The sequence below is a fragment of the Limanda limanda genome, chromosome 5 (genome assembly GCF_963576545.1).
Source record: "Limanda limanda chromosome 5, fLimLim1.1, whole genome shotgun sequence".
Classification (NCBI taxonomy): Eukaryota; Metazoa; Chordata; class Actinopteri; order Pleuronectiformes; family Pleuronectidae; genus Limanda; species Limanda limanda.
The window spans coordinates 2,889,715-2,910,745 of NC_083640.1; the positions used below are offsets into that span (position 1 = coordinate 2,889,715).

Consider the following 21,031-nt stretch of genomic DNA (forward strand, 5'->3'; position numbering starts at 1 on the left):
ATGTTTTTCCCTTAAAGTGGATAATTCTCCACAGTAAAGTTGTACTATTTTCTTTTTGCATTAAAAGAAAAACAAATCTATGCAAATCTGAAGTTTTGATCTTGAGCCAAAAGCGCTTACGTTTCCAGATTTGATTTCCCCTGTTACCTCATCTCCTCCATATGCGTCTGTGGTTTGACTGAGTTGGTCTAAACCTATATTTGACCTGATGTGTTTCCTCTTGTTTCCTCAGACAAGGTTACTACGGCACGTCGGGCCCCCCCGCCCCGGTCAAAGCCCTCACCGACCTGAAGCTCCACCTCACTAACCCCTCCCACCCGGCTTCCTCCTCGTCCGACATGGTGGTCATCCACCCGGGGGCGGTGCTGGCCATCCTGGACCTGCTGCCCTCCGTCTCCTCCGACAGCCAACCAGAGGTGAGGACACAAGGAGGAAGTGCACTTCCTGTCAGAGCATGGGGGGGGAATGGGTCATGTGCATGGCAGGAAAGTCCCTTTTTGTGTCTGTGGGTTTTTACATGTTAAAGTCAAAACCAAAGAAATATGCAAAAAAATTGATTCATGACAGGAGAAGTATTTGATTATGTAAAAGCGGTGCATTACACAAGGAAATACAGTATTTGTACCAGAAACCTCAGAAAGGCTGTAGGTATATTAAAGGTTAATATAAAGAATCTCAGGTGATGGGTACTAGTCTCTCTCCCTTTTAAATGTATATTAGATTAGATTAGATTAGATTCAACTCTATTGTCATTGCACAAGTACTTATACAACGAAATGCAGTTTAGCATCTAACCAGAAGTGCAAAAAAAAGGCAGTAAAAGTGCAGAGTATTGTGCATATTAAAGTGAAAATGTAAATAAATAAGATCTGTACAGTAAAAAATATATATGGAATATTACAGTATTAACAGGAATTGTAAGATATTAGGACGATGAATACACTATGAGCAGGATATAAATATATATAAATATGAATACACTATAGGCGGGATAATACAGTAGTAACTAAAATAACAGTAGTGCAAATGTACAAATGTTCAAATTAGGGCTGCAACTAACGACAAATTCTCAATTGCTCTTATTTAGCAATCAGCTTTTAAATTTAGCTTGAGGTTGTTCGAGGCATGTGGTGACTGAAAATAAAGGCAATAAATATTGATACTTCATTCAAAAAAAATGTCTTTTAATAAACTTTGTTGCATATAAGGGTACAGTTGACACAAAAGCAAAGACAAATCAAGTTTTTGTCCATTTAAAAGCAAGGACAGGCAAAGTGCTAATAAAACAAATAAATTAAAAATCAAGTATTAATTTTTCCTGTTAACAAAAATGACAGGGAAAGTAACAGCAATAAAAACATCAACAAACTAAACTACAGTCTTCTTCTGAATAAATAATTGTGATTAAAACAAGACGTTTGTCAGGCAATAGGATACCATAACGCTTTTAAACTCGTTAATAAAAAGTTTAAACCATATTTTTGTAATGGATGCTACATCTTTAATTCCTTCCCTCCTCTCCTCTCCTCCTCTCTCTCCTCTCCTCTCCACCTCTCTCTCCTCTCCTCTCCACCTCTCTCTCTCTTCCTCTCCTCCTCTCCTCTCTCTCTTCCTCTCCTCCTCTGATCCTGTTCTCCTCTCCTCCTCACCTCCTCTCCTCCTCTCTCTCCTCTCCTCTCCTCCTCTCCTCCTCTCTCTCTTCCTCTCATCCTCTGCTCCTCCTCTCCTCTTATCCTCTTCTCTCCTCCTCTCTTCTCCTCCTCTATTCTCCTCCTCTCTCTCTCTCTCTCTCCTCTCCTCTCCACCTCTCTCTCTCTTCCTCTCCTCCTCTCCTCTCTCTCTTCCTCTCATCCTCTGCTTCTCCTCTCCTCTCCTCTTATCCTCTTCTCTCCTCCTCTCTTCTCCTCCTCTATTCTCCTCCTCTCTCTCTCTCTCTCCTCTCCTCTCCACCTCTCTCTCTCTTCCTCTCCTCCTCTCCTCTCTCCTCTCCTCTCCACCTCTCTCTCTCTTCCTCTCCTCCTCTCCTCTCTCTCTTCCTCTCCTCCTCTGCTCCTCCTCTCCTCTCCTCCTCTCCTCCTCTCCTCTCCTCCTCACCTCCTCTCCTCTTATCCTCTTCTCTCCTCCTCTCTTCTCCTCCTCTATTCTCCTCCTCTCTCTCTCTCTCTCTCTCCTCTCCTCTCCACCTCTCTCTCTCTTCCTCTCCTCCTCTCCTCTCTCTCTTCCTCTCCTCCTCTGCTCCTCTCCTCCTCTCCTCCTCTCCTCCTCTCTCTCCTCTCATCCTCTCCTCCTCTGCTCCTCCTCTCCTCTCTCTCTCTCTCTCTCTCTCTCTTTCTCTCTCCCTCACCCCCCTCTCTCTCTTTCTCCCTCTCTCTCTCTCTCTCTCTCTCTCTCTCTCTCTCTCTCTCTCTCTCTCTCTCTCTCTCTCTCTCTTTTAAATGTTTGGAATCATTTCCATCTTTAATCCCTTCCCTCCTCTCTCCTCTCTCCTCCTCCCTCCTCCTCCCTCTCTTCTCCTCCTCCTCCCTCTCTCCTCCAGCACGCTCTGGACCTGCAGCTGGCAGTGGCCAACATCCTCCAGCTCCTGGTGAACAGTGAGAGGAACCAGCAGGTTCTGTGTGAAGCCTGCCTCCACCAGCGGCTGCTGCAGCGCTGCAGCCAGGCCCTGGGGGACGAAGACCACCCGCTGCACCCCCCGCTGCAGAGGATGTTCGAGAGGCTGGCCTCACAGGCGCTGCAGCCCATGGCTCTCAGGTACTGGAGCTGACCGGTGGTGTTTAGATGATATCATGTAGGACGGATACTTCATAGCTCAAGTCCAGTCTGTCTTAACCAGCCATGAGTTCACAAGATGTTCCACAAAGTTTAACACTTACTTTTTTTTAAACAATCCGTTTATTGAATTTTTTTAGGGCTGGGCAAGTTAACTCGTTTCAATGGAGTTAACTCGAGTTAACTCAAGTTAACTCAAGTGATGAGTTAACTCGATTAATTATTTTATCTCGCATTCACTCAGGTTTGATTATTTATTGTTTTATTGTGAAAGTCAGGCTTTTATTTTGTGAAAGTCTGTTGCTGACTGCTGCAGAACAGGAAAAAAGAAAATAATTGGCGGATAAACAATCGAGTTAACTCATCAAAACAAGTTAACTTGCCCAGCCCTAAATTTTTTACATAATTAACAAACAAACATTACTGTTCCATCAATAACAATTACAGATGTAATTTCAATAATACCAACCCCCCACCCCCCTCCCTCCGGCACCTAGCCCCAACAGATGAGCACATATAGTTGAAAAATAAAGAAAAACAAACAAAAGAAAAACAAAAAAAGATGGGTTGATAGAGGAAGAGAGAGAAAGGATAAATAAATAATAGGGCTGGGCAAGTTAACTCGTTTTAATCGAGTTAACTCAAGTGATGAGTTAACTCGATTGTTTATCCGCCAATTATTTTCTTTTTTCCTGTTCTGCAGCAGTCAGCAACAGACTTTCACAAAATAAAAGCCTGACTTTCACAATAAAACAATAAATAATCAAACCTGAGTGAATGCGAGATAAAATAATTAATCGAGTTAACTCATCACTTGAGTTAACTCCAGTTAACTCCATTGAAACGAGTTAACTTGCCCAGCCCTAATAAATAAGCAAGTAAATACATTAATAAAAGAATAGATGAAAAAATTAAAAATAAAAATATTAAGAAAATAAATAAACGAAAAGAAACACAAGTTCAGCAAGGCAGTACTTAGCTCACGACACTTCACTTCTGAAGAGTTGAAAGTGAGACAAATATGATGTTTGCTTTCTTTAACGGTTATGCAATCGTGTTTACAGGCTGTATTTGTGTAGTTAACTTAATCAGCTGGTGTTATTAATTTTATTTTAATGCCTGAATTGATCTGATTAATTATTCACAGTTATTTTAATACAGCAGGTTGTGTGGCGGTAGCTTTGTGTTTATTTTGCCACTGGTCTGTTTAACTCTTATTCTGATGTCTCCAACTCGTGTTTACAGGTAGATTAAATTACAGCTTTATGTAAATACTAGCTCTCACTTAGTTTCTTGTAAATACAGTTTGTATGAGACGCCCTGAGCCACAAACCTCCTCTAGACGTACGACTAGGGTTGCAAAATTCCGGGAATATTCAAAGTTGGAAACTTTCCATGGGAATTAACGGGAATTAACGGGAATAAACTGGAAATGTTGTGGGTAATTTATACTAACTGTATTTACCTTGTCATATACAGACATAAATATAAACATTTTGTTGTGTCATAGGCTGATTTGAGCCCTGAGGAAACTTTGGGCACTTGACTATATGCTTCTGCATCGTTGTCATTCTTAACATAGGTCTTTGCACAGTATTTGCAAATGTACACAGCCTTTCCTTCTACATTGGATGGGGTGAAATGTCTCCACACGTGAGAGAGTGCACGTGGCATTGTTCTGTAGAATAAGATGAGAAAAAAGTTTGTAAAAAAACACTCATGCAATGCCAGAGATATAAATAGTTAGCCAAACAATTGGAATCGTCTGTAAACATATTTTACAATTGATAGATAAATGAATGGAAATAGTCTAGATGAACAGATGAACAATCCTCAATCAGCATGCTAATATATTTTCCCAGTAATTTCATTGAAACTTACCTGACTAGTCCTGCACTCTACAGCAGGCCTCAGTAGCCCTGCTGTAGAGTGAAGCATGCTGGGAGTTATCTGTGCATGTGATGGAAGAATGCACAGTGGAGGCTTGAAACTCAACGTTCCATACATCTTTAAAATAGAGTTTTGAAAGATGTTTTTATTGCTCAGCGTTTAATTTGCGTAGTTTTTTTTGTTTTTTTCAAAATTCCCAAAATTTCCGAGCTAAACTTCCCATGGAAAGTTTCCGGAAAGTTTCCGGAAATTTACCGGAAACTTTCCGCCCCTTTGCAACCCTACGTACTACCCAGGACAGTGACGCTCTCCCTCCAGTGAGTGAAAGTGACGTGGGGGGGGTAATCCTCAGTGATGGGTTCCAGCGTGTGAAGGATTGATGTGAACACGTACACACAAACTGGGAGAGATTCTCATTTTCCGCTTGACTAGTTAACTGCGATGGGAGTTCAGGGTTGAGGAGCGAGGAGGAGGAGCTTAATTCACCCGCACATTGTTGCTTCTTTTCATATTTAAATTCAAGCCTCTTCGACTGATATTGTCCCCACTGGTAATTGTGCTGGAGGTAATCGTATCCGGAGCCGTCAATCTGATCCTCTCCTCCTCCTCTCATCCTCTCCTCTCCTCCTCTCCTCCTGTCCTCCTCTCCTCCTCTCATCCTCTCATCCTCTCCTCCTCTCCTCCTCTCCTCCTCTCTCTCTCCTCTCCTCCTCTCATCCTCTCATCCTCTCATCCTCTCATCCTCTCATCCTCACATCCTCTCTCCTCCTCCCCTCGTCTCTTCCTCTCCTCCTCTCCTCCTCTCCTCCTCTCTTCCTCTCTTCCTCTCTCCTCCTCTCCTCCTCTCCACTCCTCTCCCCCTCTCATCCTCTCATCCTCTCTCCTCCTCTCATCCTCTCCTCTTCTCCTCTCCTCCTCTCTCTCCTCCTCTCCTCCTCTCCTCCTCCTCTCCTCCTCTCATCCTCTCCTCCTCTCCTCTCCTCCTCTCTTCCTCTAGTCCTCTGCTCCTCTCATCCTCTCCTCCTCTCCTCTCCTCTCCTCATCTCTCTCCTCCTCTCCTCTCCTCTCCTCCTCTCATCTCCTCATCTCTTCCTCTCCTCCTCTCCTCCTCTCCTCCTCTCCTCCTCTCCTCCTCTCCTCCTCTCCTCCTCCTCTCTCTCTTCCCTGTCAGCTGTCACTTTACCCTCATAATTCTCTCTTCTTTTTTCTCTCGGTTTGTTTCTGCTCTCCCAGCAGAAACAAACTCTCCTTTCCTCTCCTCTCCTCCTCTCTCCTCCTCTCCTCCTCTCTCTCCTCTCCTCCTCTCCTACCATCCTCTCCTCCTCTCATCCTCTCTCTCTTCCCTGTCAGCCGTCACTTTCCCCTCATAATTCTCTCTCTTCTTTCTTCTCTCTCTGTGTTTCTGCTCTGCCAGCCTCAGCCTCCAGAGTCTCTCTCTCTCCTCCTCTCTCCTCTCCTCTCGTCTTCCCCTCTCCTCTCCTCCTCTTCTCTCCTCTCTCTCTTCCTCTCCTCCTCTCATCCTCTCCTCTCTCTCTTCCCTGTCACTTTCCCCTCAATTCTCTCTCTTCTTCCTTCTCTCTCTCTGTGTTTCTGCTCTGCCAGCCTCAGCCTCCAGAGTCCCTCTCTCTCTCTCTCTCTTTGGTGTTTGTTCTCGTGTCGCTCCCTCGGTTTCTGACAAGTGATGTGAAACCACCACTGGGATTCTTCTTCTCCATGTCGCTGAACATGCCAGTCGACCTCATCACTGGCTTTGAAACAGACTAACACACGCTGTTAACCGAGCTGCTGAGGTGCAGGAGTCAACCTGCAACCTGAGGGAACGCACAGTTTGATGGACGCTTTTATCTGGAGTGCTTTACGGCTCCATGGGAACATATAGGACATGTTTATGATCGCTGGCTCCTGAGGGAATACGGTGAATAAACCTGGCAGCAATGGAGGCTTCTACTGAGCACTACTCTATGAAAACTGTCATTAAACAGACACATGGTGTCGATATATACCTTATTTCTAATATTGATTTTTTTTTTTTACCTTTGCGATGTCTTTGATTATCATGAAAGGTTTCTATAGATAAAATGCATTGATGCTCTAAATTTACTGCTGGGTTTACTGTACCTCTTCAATGTTTCTCACTGATTAATCGAGTCTGTGGCAGTAGCATGAGCATCTTCACGAGCTCAACAATATTAAGCAGAATCATAATATTCCTTAAACATTCAATTTATTCTTTGGATAGTTTTTTTCTCTGTGAGTGTATTTCTATTCATGCCATCCCGGTCTCTTTCCTCTCTCCAGGGAGTTCTTACGTCTTGGAAACCCTCTGAACTGCGGCGCCTGGGACAAGAAGCTGCTGAAGCAGTACCGGGTGCACAAGCCCAGCTCGCTCAGCTACGACACGGAGATGAGAAGTAAGAAAACAGCAGCTCTCAGCCGGGTATTGATCACATGATAGTTAATGTGTCAGGGGTCTGATGGGAAAGGCCTCTGTGTGCTCCTGGTGTTCATCATGAGACCTGTTAATAACACAGGATTGTCTCAAGTTCCTTCGCTGCCTCGGTGTAGTTGGTTTGTCCAGCAGCACTGAAAGGGACATAAAAATAACCTGTTTCTTCATTATAATTATAAAAACCAGGTAGATTCTTCAAGATAAAGTCGTCCACATTAAAACTAACTGTATAATCATTTTTCTAGTTTTAAAAAACCCAATGCAAGATTTATAAAAATCGAAGAAAGAACAAACATTTAGTGAAAGATTATTTTTAAAAGCTGGAAATTGAAGAGCTGTCCTCCGGGAGAAAGTTTCCCTCCGCAGTAAAAAGCTTTTGATAAAAAGGTCGTCAATCTTCCAGAAATTGCTTCTTTTTTTTTTTTTTTATGCTCACGCTCTCATTGCTCATTGGGACGAAGCCTCCAGTGAATAGGCTGTGATTGCAGAAGATGAGCTTCCTGTAAAACATTTAATAGCCGCTGGAAGCTGCCGGCAGCAGCTCGGCGCTGGAGAATAAGAATTCTATAGGTTTTCAAAAAGGTTCAGATGAGAAAGTCGGTGGAGCAGCTGAGCTTAAAGGAGAAAATATGATGTTTTTTCAATGTTGCTTTCCTCCAGGATGTTATAAAGGTTTTGTGTGAGTGTAAAAGTTCTGAAAAGTAAAAAGTAACAAAATATTGGAAAAACTGAAGTGATTTCTGCCAAAAGAAAATGCAGTTTTATACCGATAGAACTAATATTATTGGAACATAGATTTACGTACTGGTTGACAACCAGCCAGCCAATCAGAGCAGACCAGGCTTTATCAGAAAAAGAGTCTTAAATAGACAGGCACTAAACCGAGTGTTTGAGATTAGAGGCTGAATAGAGGAGCTGCAGCCATGGACGGTCTGAAGAACGCGATGTGATTTCTGAACATTAAAGCATGTAAAGGTTTTACAGTAATAACACTATTTCGAATTATTAACCTGAATAAATATATATATAAGAGCATGAGGTGCACATGAGGAATGTTTATCTCAGAGGCCGATCTGCAGGGAGAGTAGAATCACATTAATTTGCAATCAAAGAAACAAAGGTGTCAGCTCGTAGGAAAGTAATCTCCTTGGTCTCTGATTGAAATCCAGCTGATGTGTAAATGCTCAGTATAAATACAGACTGAGGAATCTCACGCTAATGGTTTGTTTTCCATCCGCAGCTGCTCATGTTTGTAATTTGACGGGCTCCTCGGCGTGTCCTAATCGTTTATTGTGTCTCCTCCCAGCTGAGAATGGGTATTAAGTCCCGGCTAATTACTGCTCCCCACCAGCAGCCACTGTTACAGCACACAGAGCTATCTCTCTCCGTCTGTGGGAAGGTAATCTACTGCGGTTTATTAGCTGCCATTGATGGAGGTTGTAGTTCTTGTTGTGGCCTAATTACACTTTGTCCCATGTGCTGACTCTGCACATTTAAAGGAATCAATGATCTCAGTGGACGGTGAAATATTGAACCTTAAACCATTCTAACGCTTCTGGGGCAATAAACAACAACTTTATTTAACCCATCCAACCACACAACAAACGAATGGACGCGGGTGGAAACATAACTTCATAGGCGAAGGGAATTAATGCTAAACAGGTTAAAAACATCAGAGAGATTAAATCATTAACCAGCAGTGTAGTCGTATGATTATAGAGAATCTTCCACATAAATATACGTCTAAAAAAGCTCCCAAGTATCTTTTTGCCATAATTTTCACTGGGAAAATAAAACTGCAAAATACTTAAGTAAGAAAACCGCAGCAAAGGACGAGGAAAAGATAAACTTGCAGGTTATGAAGTTAAAAACCTTCAAGTTAAAATCATCATGTCACCATCTGAGACCTAACCTGACCTGCTCTGACTCCACAGACAGCATGACCATGTCCATGGAGGGCTTCGGCCCCGACAGCGTCTTCGCCACCCTGGCCGAGGATAACGGACAGTACCGCATCAGCCGCAGCCTGGTGCGCTCGGCCGAGGGCAGCACCGTGCCGCTCACCCGGGTCAAGTGCCTGGTCTCCATGACGACACCCCATGACATCCGGCTTCACGGATCGGCCGTCACGCCGGCGTTTGTGGAGTTCGATGCTTCGCTGGAGGGATTTGGGTGAGTCGGCATGAACTTCACCAAAACCTGAAACATGGGGATGTTTGTACATTTTATAGCCTGTGGTTGTTTTTGATTTGGGGAAACGGGGCAAGTCACACATGGTTTACAAAAGGAAATTATCATTCCTCCTTCCAGAGAGACCTACTAGAACTCTACACTTTATGCTTTTTATTTCTGGAATTCTCCAGGATCATTAAGTATACAAACATAGCTTCATGTTCAATGTAGCTTCATGTCAGCTCCAGTCAACAAACTCTGTCCATCCAGTTCAATATGCAGTGTTTTTAGCTCTGGTTTGGTCTCCACCAGTTCGTGAGGACATATCTCTCTCTTTTTAGCTGCTGTTTGGTGTCGGGCAGATTATTTACAGGGGTTTTATCAATAACCACAGTCCTGACATCTTGGTGTCAGATCCAAACAGGGGCTCAAATGGGATGTTCCCAGTAAGCTGTGGTCAGAACCTACAAAATGCGGTCCAAGGAAGAACAGCCAATGAACATCGTGAGTTGTGAAGGCCGGCCCACGTTGTCCACTACAACAGAAGAGCTAGTCCATCTCTAATAGCTGAGAACCTTCACTCATACAGATGGCTACCGGTTGTCAGATGAGTCATGTCCTTGTTCATGTGTCGTTTACTTGGGAAAGAGTGAAGCAACAAATGATCCATTCTTCTCTGAACCCTTCTTTAAATGTGTGACTCACGTCTTTTTCACCTGTAATGAAACAGGTTGAGCTGTTTTTTTAACCTCGCTGCAGCTTCGACTGTCACAGCAGGAGGCCGTGATTCACCTCCAGTCCTGGAGCTGCTCATACAAAGAGGCTTATTTTCGGCCTTTCTATTTCGTAAGATCTTTCTGTTGTGTGTTCGCAGCAAAGTGAATGTTTGGGTCGGTGGAAAATATTCTTGTGTGTGTGTGTTTGTGATTTGACCTTGGAAAGTCTCCCGCACACTTTGAGCAACACACGTGTGTCAGGCGCCCATGTTACGCTTACACAGGACTGTTGAAAGAGACTTTAGGCTGTGACATGTTTTATGTTTCATTAATATTCATAAGGAGAAAAGGTCATTGGAGAGGTTTTCTGTCGGTTAAGCTGCAGAAAGTCGAAGGTTTTTTCCTGTGATTACCTGACCAGCGTTGAATCAGAAGATATCATTTAGATTTGGAATATGTTTGATTGTATTGTGCCGTTGAAGAAATTAATTATTCATTTGTATTAAGTGTCTCAGACCTTCAACACAGAGGAAGAAGTCAGGGTTCCAAACAAAACGGATAAATATGCTGCTCTTCTGGTGCTGGATGAAAGAAACATCAAACATCTAACTATGTCTTTATGCAAAATCCTGCATCCAACACCATTATAGAACAAATTTAACATAAAATATAATCATAAACACACATATTTAACACCATTAACGCTGATTCTAATATATTTGTGAATGCATCTTATTTTTAAATCAGTGGTGTTCTAATGAGGAGCCATTTGAAAAGTGGCTGTCACCGCTTCAGAATAGAACATCGAGTTTCTCCTAAAAACACGACAAGGCGGCGCAGAGGCAGCGAGGCACTGGCCCACTTTCTACAGAGCGTAAACACACACACACACACACACACACACACACACAGAAACCCCTCCTTCCCCTCCCATCTGTCCGCATGAAAAATTGATGCCCCTGCTGCTGTTAGGAATCACACACACACGAACACTTTCTATCACGCACAACACGCTTATACACACACACAGACACACAAATGCAGCCAACCGTTTCACAAGGGTCTCTGAACACAGTGTGGGTGGAGGGGGAGGGAGGAGGAGAAGAGACCCCCCCCCCCCATCCCACCCTTTTTATTTTGGGGAAGAAGAAGAAGAAGAAGAATCTCACTGTGACTGGAAAAATGAAAATTAGCATGGCACGCTGGTGAAATCCTGTTTCATCTCCTCCTGGTGGCGACTAATGAGGAGTAAAAAAAAAGAAATAGACAGCGAACATGTAGTTATTGTGAAGCAGCAGCGGGGGGGTGGGGGGGGGGGGTTCCTTATTAAGGAGACGGGCTGACTGTTAAACAGAGGACCAGAGCGTCTGTCCTTGAGAAGTGTCCTTGAAGTAAGTCTTTGAATCCGTGCCAGCTTCAGGGACGCTGTCCTGTCCCCCCCCCCCCCACCCTGACCCCCCCTCACCTTCCTGTCGGGGGGGGGGGAGAATCAAAAAGAGGAAGCTACGTTCAAGCAAAACAGAATCTGCTCATCAAGGGCTCGTTCCAGCGGCGTTTTTTTTTCCAAATGCATAATTCATAAGGGCTCATAAAAATGTCTTTTAGTGACTGGACTACAAGGATGCAGCAAGCAATTACTTTAGTAATGGTTCCTATTGACTGCAGTATTAATATTGCAAGGGCTGAATTTATGATTTTATAATTCTTGTAGCTGTGACTCAGGCTTTGTGTTGTCATCAAGGCCGACTTCAAGGTTCCTGGTTGTGTTCACCACACGCTCTCAACACAGAGAGAAACCCAGCGCCTTCACTTCTGGTTCGGGCTGATTAGAGCAGCCAAGATAGCAGCTTCACCGGGGGGGGGGGGGCAGTGAGTCAGCAGAACGCCCACGCACACGCCGAATTCTCTGTGATGTCGTGGAGGACACGCAGGATGACGCTGCGTACGGACGTCACTCTTACATGTGAAACACGTGGCTCATGGGAGATTTAAAACAGTCGATATCTCCATCCGGGGTTTTTTCAGTTAATTGTGAAAAGCGCCGACAGGAAGTTGAGCTAAAGTTGGAGAAGTTGTACGTGACCGAGTGCGTTTGAACTCCTCTCGAAAAACCAGCCTGAAAGTGTGTTTCCATCCCACCTCCCCTCCTCCTCTCATGCATAATTAATCCTCAAGTATTTGGCAGTTGAACATTTCCATATATTATAATAACACAAAGCTTCCGTGTCTCAAAGCGCCTGAATGTGAGATCTAATAGTTTGTCTCAGGGATGGAGAGACTCGCTGCTGCAGCAGGAATTACAAACTGTTTCTCCCACAGATACCGGTTGTTAATGTGTTTCTCTGTGCTGGTCTCACACAGGTGCCTGTTCCTGCCCAGTCTGGCGCCGCACAACGGACCCACCAACAACACCAACGCCGGGGGGGTCAGCGACGGAGCGGTGCTGAGCGGGATGGGCGCAGGTAAACACCAGTGTCCCAGTGTTTGTCATCGTCCCAGGTTGTGTTGCTGCAGGTTGTGTTGCTGCAGGTTGGGTTGCTGCAGGTTGGGTTGCTGCAGGTCACCTTCGACCTCGGAGACTTAATTCAAGATTTCAAGATTTGTATTATCAAATGCACAACAATGACATAAAGCAGTCGCTGGCAATGAATCAGAATCAGAATCAGAAGTATTTTATTGCCAAGTACGTTTACACATACAAGGAATTTGCTCTGGTTATTGGTGCATACAATGAACATAGAAACATAAAAACACAATAAATACACCACACATAAGAAAAACAATAAAAAACAATATATATTTACTACTATTTACTTCTTATTTACTCACTTTTACTAATATTTATACAAAGTAACATTTATTTAGACATAAACATATCTATATAAAAATATATACATACATAGGAGAGCAATAAAAAATAGGAAACCTGTATATATTTACTCACTGTTTACTTCTTATATACTCACTTTTTTTTTTAATGCTTGAGTCACAGGCTCTCTTCTAGCAATGCTCAATAATTGCAACCAAAAATATCAAATAGAATAAAATAGAATATCAAAAATTTTAAATATAAAATAAAACTGTATAAATCTAAAAATATATATATATATACAGCTCAAGAGAGAAATAGAACAACAATAGTTCAGTTGTGTGCAATAGTGCAAAAATGCGACTTGCAGGAGCAGCTGGTGAATCACAGACTGTAAATTAAAGGTGGACGATGTGTTTCACTTCCTTCTGTTGGACAGAAATTAAACAAAAATATTTACAAGAGATAGAAACATTATTTTTAAATACTAAGCAGTGAAATAATAAGAACATATTCTCGTTTCATTGAGCTGCAGCTGTGTGATCATCCTACCTGTTCCTCTAAACACAGTGAAACAAACACATTAAACACTTCCTCCCGCTTTGATCACTCACATATTTTTAACCGCAGACACACACACACAAACACACACACACACAACATCATTATGTTCGCGTGTGTGTTACATCTTCAGAGTTTGTGTCTGCTCCTCTCTCACTCTTTCTTTTCATTTCATATCGGGTTCTGCAGTTTTTTTCTCAACCTCTCAGGATTTCTCCATCTCATCCACAAAGATCCTCAGATCTATCTTCTGATGTTCATCATTTGTGTATGAAGGGGGGGGGGGGGCGACACCTACACCCCACGCAGTTTCTCTGATCTGTGTGTTGCACAGATTCATATTCTGCAGTGTCGTCCTACAGCCACAGATTCATAGAGTTTGAATCTTTATAAAATATGATGTTATGGTTGATCTTCTAGTCTGAATCCTCATCTAGTATTTATAAAGCACAGCAAGACTCTTCTCCTCAATCCTCTCCTTCCTATCCTCTCCTCCATCTGTTTACCTATTCATCCCAGCTCCTCCTGCTTCTCACCCCCCCCCACGCCTTTGTCCTCTTGTCGTTTCCATCCAGTCATCCGACGCTATTTATAGACCTCGCTCTTTTTGCCTCCCTCATTTCTCCCTGTCACTCACGCTTTCCCTTTTTTCTACATCCTGTTCCTTGCTGATCTCAATCTCCGATTCCTCGCTCCCTTTTTACTTCTTCTTTTTCTTGCCCTGAATCTGTCTTTTCTCTGTCACTTTTCCCTCCTTTCCCCCCTCTCTCATTTATCTCAACCCCTTCTTCCTTCCATCCCTGCTTCCCTCTCACTTGAATCTGTCCCATATCCACGGGACATGAATAAATGGACATGGACGGCGTCATGTTCATGCTCATTCATCGACATCTCTTCAGGAAATCTCATCAGAAATCGATGTTTCCTCTCAAACCGGTTGATATCCACACGTCTGTGTTCGTGACAAAAACAAGGAGACTTCAAAATAATAATAATAATAATAATACATTTTATTTCACAGCGCCTTTCATGTCACTCAAGGACGCTTTACAATTTAAAACAGGAGCAAACAAATAACAAAACAATTAAAATTAAAAGTGCAAGTAAAAACAGCATGGCAACTACAGTGAGAATGCAATCCTGAAAAGGTGGGTTTTGAGAGAGGATTTGAACTGAGGGAAGGAGTCAATGTTTCGGATGTCAGGTGGGAGTGAGTTCCAGAGTTTGGGAGCAGAGCGGCTGAAAGCTCTGCTCCCCATGGTGGTAAGCCGGGCAGAGGGGACAGTTAGATGGATGGAAGAGGAGGATCTGAGGGAGCGGGTGGAGGTGGCAGTGTGAAGGAGGTCAGACAGGTAGGGAGGGGCAAGGTTGTGGATGGCTTTAAAGGTATGAAGAAGAATTTTAAAGTTGATACGGAAGTGAATTGGAAGCCAGTGGAGTTGCTGTAGGATGGGGGTGATGTGGTGGAACGAGGGGGTGAGGGAGATGATACGGGCAGCTGAGTTCTGGACCAGTTGGAGTTTATGGAGGGATTTCTGGGGGAGACCAAAGAGGAGAGAATTACAGTAGTCGATACTACTCGACTACTACAGTAGTCGAAAATAGCAGTTCACGTGACGCCATCGATATAAAGATGGACAAATTGAGAGCTCCCAAAAGTGAAGCCAAATGGTCTAGATTGCCACCTGGTGGCTGGCTGCAGTATAGGTTTTAAACCCCGCCTCCTCCATGTCAGTGAATGGGAAATGGACCAAACTAAATGTTCTGCCGTGGCCTCATCCCCTGATTGCTCCGGCTCAGACTCTGGCTCCAAAGTCGTCCGATGGCAGCGTTTGTATTCGTATTTTCGCTTCATTTCTGCATAGTGGGAGGAGTCTGTGACACGTCGTCCATCTTATTAACGATCTATGTCACAAACCGACGGGTGACATCACGGTGGGTTGGTCAGCTCCTCCCACAAGACGTAATGTAACGGTCCCAGGGAGCAGAGAAGGTGGAGCAGTTCCAGCTCTCAATGATTCATGGTTGTTCAGGATCATTTTAACTTTCGGTCCAGTCACTTCACCTGTTGAGTGACGGTCGTATCCCGAGGCTCGGTGAGGCTGAGGCTCATTTATAAAACGCTGGTGTCACGTTCCGGCTGCTCAGTCCAAAGCACTGTCACGTCTTTTGATGTGACTCCACAGTTTTATCACTTTTTGGATAAAAGCAAACACTGTTTTCCTAATTCTGCCCTGAAGGACGAGTTTAGATCTTTTTATTCTACACCTGCTGCAACAAGCCAGAAGAAAAAGGAATGACTACAAAATAAAACGGGAGGGTTCAGAGCAAAGCAAACATGACATTCAAGATCATAAATAACAAACAGGCAAAATGAAAGTGACAATATTACACAAAATACAGACAAGCAGCTGTGACACATGAATAAAACTTACATCACACACTTCTACTACTTTGCAAGTATCAGTACTGTGATGTTTCACAGGGTCCCACATTAATTTTAATATCAAGTGGGTTCAGGCATCAAAACAAGAGTAAACATTCAGTGTGTCCATAAATAACGATATCTGCAGCACTCACTAAATACCTGAATGAATACTTCTCTTCTGCAAATGAAGGAACTGCAGTAAAGAGTAAGCACCAGTGGTCTTAAAGCAGAAAGCAGGGACGATGTTAGACTTGTTATTTATTATATATCATATTATTTATTACACCTCTGACCATGTTCTACTCTGGAAAGTTGCAGTGAGAACTTTCAGTCAGCAATGATAAATATGTTTAAACTGGTCATTTAAAACATCTCCTCCTCTCTCTCCCCTCTTCCTTCAGGGGAGCGCTTGTTTCCTCCCCCGTCGGGCCTGAGCTACTCCACCTGGTTCTGCGTGGAGCGCTTCAGCGCGGCGCCTCACGCCCACCCGGTGCGGCTGCTGACCGTGGTGCGGCGGGCCACGTCCTCCGAGCAGCACTACGTCTGTCTGGCCGTGGTTCTGTCGGCCAAGGACCGCTCCCTCACCGTCTCCACCAAGGAGGAGCTGCTGCAGACCTACTGTAAGGACCAGTGACTCTTCACCTGTTTGGTCTGTTGCATAGTGAGGTTTTCAGACCAAAGTAATAACAAGATTCAAGATTCAAGATTTTTATTATCAAATGCACAACAATAACATGAAGCAGTCGCTGGCAATGAAATGCTTGAGTCACAGGCTCTCTTCAGCAATGCTCAAGTAATTACAACCAAAAAAAATTAAATAGAAATAGTATAAAATAGAATAATTTAGAATACCAAAATAAATAATAATTAAAATAGGAAATAAAATATATATATCTGAATATACATATATATATACAGCTGAAGAGAAAAATAGAACAACAATAGTGCAACAGTAACAAAAGATCAACAGTACAAATGAATGATGTAGTTACAGAAAAGGCCACAGAGTGAACTGCAGCCAGTGTAATACTGTAAATGTCACATACACAGTTGGCATAAGGTCATTCTTTGAAGATGTAGTATACTTTATGTAATAACTAGTAGAATAATGATGAATATATTGATATATGGTTTGAAAATCAAGAGTATCACCTTTGTAATATTACACAGTGAAGCTGGTAGAACCACGTACACTGTTGTCACCTCGAATGAATATTCTCTCTTCTGTCTCGTCCTCCATCAAGCAGCGGACGAGTCCAGTGAGGAAGCCGCCTTCTATGAGATCCTGCCCTGCTGCGCTCGCTTCCGCTGCGGCGAGCTGATCGCCGAGGGCCAGTGGCACCACCTGGTGTTGGTCATGAGCAAAGGCATGCTGAAGAACAGCATGGCCACGCTGTACCTGGACGGACAGCTCATCAACACGGTCAAGGTAAAGGGACGGATTCCATACGTCCTGTGATCAGAGTCTTTGAGGTCATCAGAATCAGAATCAGAATCAGAAGTATTTTATTGCCAAGTACGTTCACACATACAAGGAATTTGCTCTGGTTATTGGTGCAAACAATGAACATAGAAACATAAAAACGCAATAAATACAACATGCATGGAGAGCAATAAAAAATGGGAAACCAGTATATTTTTACTCACTGTTTACTTCTTATTTACTCACTTTTTATCAATATTTATACCAAGTAACATTTATTTTGAGATAAACATTTCTGAATAATGTTTATCTATATATATATATATATATATATATATATATATATATATATAAAAAAAATATATATATATATATAAAAAATATAAAATATAAAAGTGAAGTAAAAAGTGAAATGCTATATGCAGAACAGTTAACAGTGTCATATTGCAATATGCAATGTAATGCAGTATAATATAATATGATATGATATAATGTGATTCAAGGGAAATACTGTCGTCCAGATCGTTCCCAGGGTCCAGATGTCAGAACTAGTGTGTTACAGCTTCTTGATGTAATAGTCATCAATTTACAGTTGTGTACACTTAATTCTTTATTGGTGTCTCAACTAAAGATTTTTACATTACATTTCATTTAGCTGACGCTTTTATCCAAAGCGATTTTACAATAAGTGCATTCAACCCTGAGGCTACAAACCATGAAACAACAAGACTCAAGAAAGTACAATTTCTTCAAAAATAAAGCAAAACTACAAAATGCTATAAGTTAGTGCCATTTAAGTGCTACTAAATTGTTAGTTTCAAAAATTGTTAGTAAGCCTGGACAGCAAAGATTTCACGTATAATTCGTCTATTGATGATTTCTCAGTCGCTCTCTCTCTCCTCCTTTCACACCTAAATTCTGTCCAATCATTTGAAGCCATAGTGTCCGGAAATACCTTTCAAAATAAAATGTGCTTTACTGGTTAAAAAACCAAAGATCTTTAGTTCAGTATTATAAAAAAACAGAAAGAAACAAATCCTCATATTTCAGAAGCTGTAACGAGAAATATGATTTTTCTTTCCTGATGAATGATTTAAACGATTGATTGATTAATTAATGCAGCTGTGGGAGGATGTGTGCAGATACCCAGTCTCATTTGCAAGTAACAAAGATGGATAAATGGATTGAAATACACAAGAGGAGATGGCTCCCTGGTGCTGTATCATCCTAGTCCTACATAAACTATAATCTATTGCACAGATTGCACTTGTTTTTGAATCTGTGGATAGGGGGGGGTGATACTGTTCTTGCAGTAGCTGTGCAACCTTCTCTTCATGGACCAGCACATGAAAAAAGCCCAGACCGTTAAAAGCACTGACCTCTATTTGGACAAAGGCTCAGAAAACCCAATCTGTTATCTCGACTCCAGCCGTCAGCAGCCGAGCAGAGCGGCTCTGGTGTGACTCGTGGCTGAGTGACTGCAGATTCCCCTGAGATTACACGGAGCAGAGCAGGGAAACAACCCCACAGACCACAAGTCTCAGCTTCCCATCAGTGTCGCTGATAACTGCAGCTTCATTTCCTGCCGAGGTCGACGCACAGGAAGCGACGAGCCGCTCTCATGTAGCTCCGGCGTGTGTGTGTCTGTACCAGTGTCGCTGTGATGTGGTTTGTTTATGACCACATGCGATCAGAAAGTTCACACGTCTCCAAATGCCTTCGAATAACACCAAAATATTTGATTTGCACAGATTGTCTGTCACACGATTTGAATAATTGTTTCAGTACTAGCATCAAAAACATGTATACAAATAACATTGGATTAATCTAACTTGCTTATTTTACTTATTTCTACTTATTCTTGTCATAAATCATCTCTGGGACAATCCACCCTCTCCTCCAGCTTCACTACATCCACAGTGCTCCGGGCGGCTCCGGCTCCACCAACCCCCCCGTGCTGAGCACCGTGTACGGCTACGTGGGGACGCCGCCGGCCCAGCGCCAGCTCTCCAACCTGGTGTGGCGCCTGGGGCCCAGTCACTTCCTGGAGGAGGTCCTACCGGCCGCCAGCGTCGCTGCCGTCTTCGAACTGGGACCCAACTACGTGGGCAGCTTCCAGGCGGTCTACCTGCCCTGTGAGTGGTCCTGACTTTACCTCTGTGGCGTTTATATAAATCTTTCTTGTTTTCTCTCCTTCCTCTGGTGTTTAAGCTTTCTGTCTTTACACCTTCCATCTCTCTTTGTATCGCTCCAGGTAAAGACTCGAAGGCCGAGGTGGCGCCCGCCGCTCCGGTGGCGTTGGTCCCGGAGGAGAAAGTCTCCTTTAGTCTCTACGCTCTCTCGGTGTCCACGCTCACTGTGGCCAAGATCAGGAAAGTCTACAACAAGCTGGACAGCAAGGCCATCGCCAAACAGGTCAGACACACCTCTGCACGTTGGAGTTAAAGTCACCACGTGAGCCTCATGTGTTTTATTTAGGATTCTGTGGGAAGAAAGAACCTGGACGTGCACTGTGTGACTTTAAAATGTTCACATCCACCACATCACACTGTACGAGAAGCTCTTCTTCGATGGAAAGGAGAAGTTCAGGGTTTGTGTGTTCACACTGTTCGGTGTGATCGTCGAACCACGACCTCACTGCTCAGTCACACGTACAGTCTGTGGTCTGGTTGTTGTCGAGAAAGTGGAAGTGAGAGTTCGTTGGTAACGATGCTCACAGGAGAGATGGTTGAGCTTCTTGTGCAGAAAGAAGCAAGCAGCGTTTCAGTCGAACAGGATGAACAAGGACCTCGAGCTCCTTCACCGTTTTCTCTTCCTCTTTCTTTCTGACTTTGCGTTTTGAGGCTTCGTGCAAACACAGCGAGGAAACCAGACGCTGAGTTTAGGGAATTGGTTTGAGACTGTGCTGCGATTGCGTTTAAGAGCACGAAGACAAATTCTTTAGAAATTCATCTGACCTTCTGATGCTGGTGGGGAGCATGTGATGGCTCCTCCCTCCTCCCTGTCCACTGAACAAAGAGAGGAGGGATGACAGAGAGGAAAATAGTCGTGCGTCTCAGAAATCAAGTCCAAAATGGGTTTGAATCTCATTTTCTATCGTTTAGGGTTTTTTTTGTTCAGTTTACCAAAATAATAGCACACACTGAGATCACCTGCTTTATTTAGACCTGTAGTGACCTATCCTTCCCTCATTCCTCGGCTCAGAGAGCGACGATGTTCTCACTGCAGAACTTTAGGAGAAACTGCAAAGTTTTCAGAGCGGAAAGATTCACATCTTTAATTATTAATACACGTTAAAGAAAATCTGTGGAGGTTTCTATTGCTCCCTTTCTATTTTGAAATGTAAGCACACACACACAGACACACACACACACAAACACACACACACACACACACACACACACACACACACACACAGTATATGGAGATGCACAACGGTGTGTTAAGGTCAAACTCTCTCTTCAACATTAGATCTGCTCTCTACTTGCCTGGATGATCATTCACATTTAATAACACACCCTCCGTTTATCGCACCAGAAGTGTGGTCGGTCTTCAAATGAGCTCCCTCCTCCGTCCTTATCTCTCCCCACCTGTCAAGTGATTTCCCAGCATGCCTTGCTCAGGCGACTCACAGGAACCAAACAGCAAAGAAGTGCAGAGGCAGCATTTCTCCTCCAGCAGGGAGCCGTCGTGGAGCAGCAGGAGAGGTTCAGTGCAGCTGCAGTCACGTGTTTAAGAAATTACAATTTGTGCCACATTTAGGGAGTTGTTATTGCAGCATATTCCACTTGCTAAATTGGCAAAAATTTTATAA

General features: G+C 43.4%; 1 protein-coding gene across 1 annotated transcript in view; it reads left to right on the forward strand.

Moving 5' to 3' along the window:
- wdfy3 (WD repeat and FYVE domain containing 3) overlaps positions 1 to 21,031 on the forward strand; it is a 100,552-nt gene that overhangs the window by 43,601 nt on the left and 35,920 nt on the right. The window contains exons 13-21 of the mRNA XM_061070965.1: positions 233 to 416; positions 2,537 to 2,751; positions 6,958 to 7,070; positions 9,043 to 9,280; positions 12,358 to 12,458; positions 16,196 to 16,414; positions 17,042 to 17,223; positions 19,121 to 19,352; positions 19,472 to 19,632. Of these exons, the coding sequence (XP_060926948.1) occupies positions 233 to 416; positions 2,537 to 2,751; positions 6,958 to 7,070; positions 9,043 to 9,280; positions 12,358 to 12,458; positions 16,196 to 16,414; positions 17,042 to 17,223; positions 19,121 to 19,352; positions 19,472 to 19,632 (1,645 nt within the window). The remainder of the gene's footprint in view (positions 1 to 232; positions 417 to 2,536; positions 2,752 to 6,957; positions 7,071 to 9,042; positions 9,281 to 12,357; positions 12,459 to 16,195; positions 16,415 to 17,041; positions 17,224 to 19,120; positions 19,353 to 19,471; positions 19,633 to 21,031) is intronic.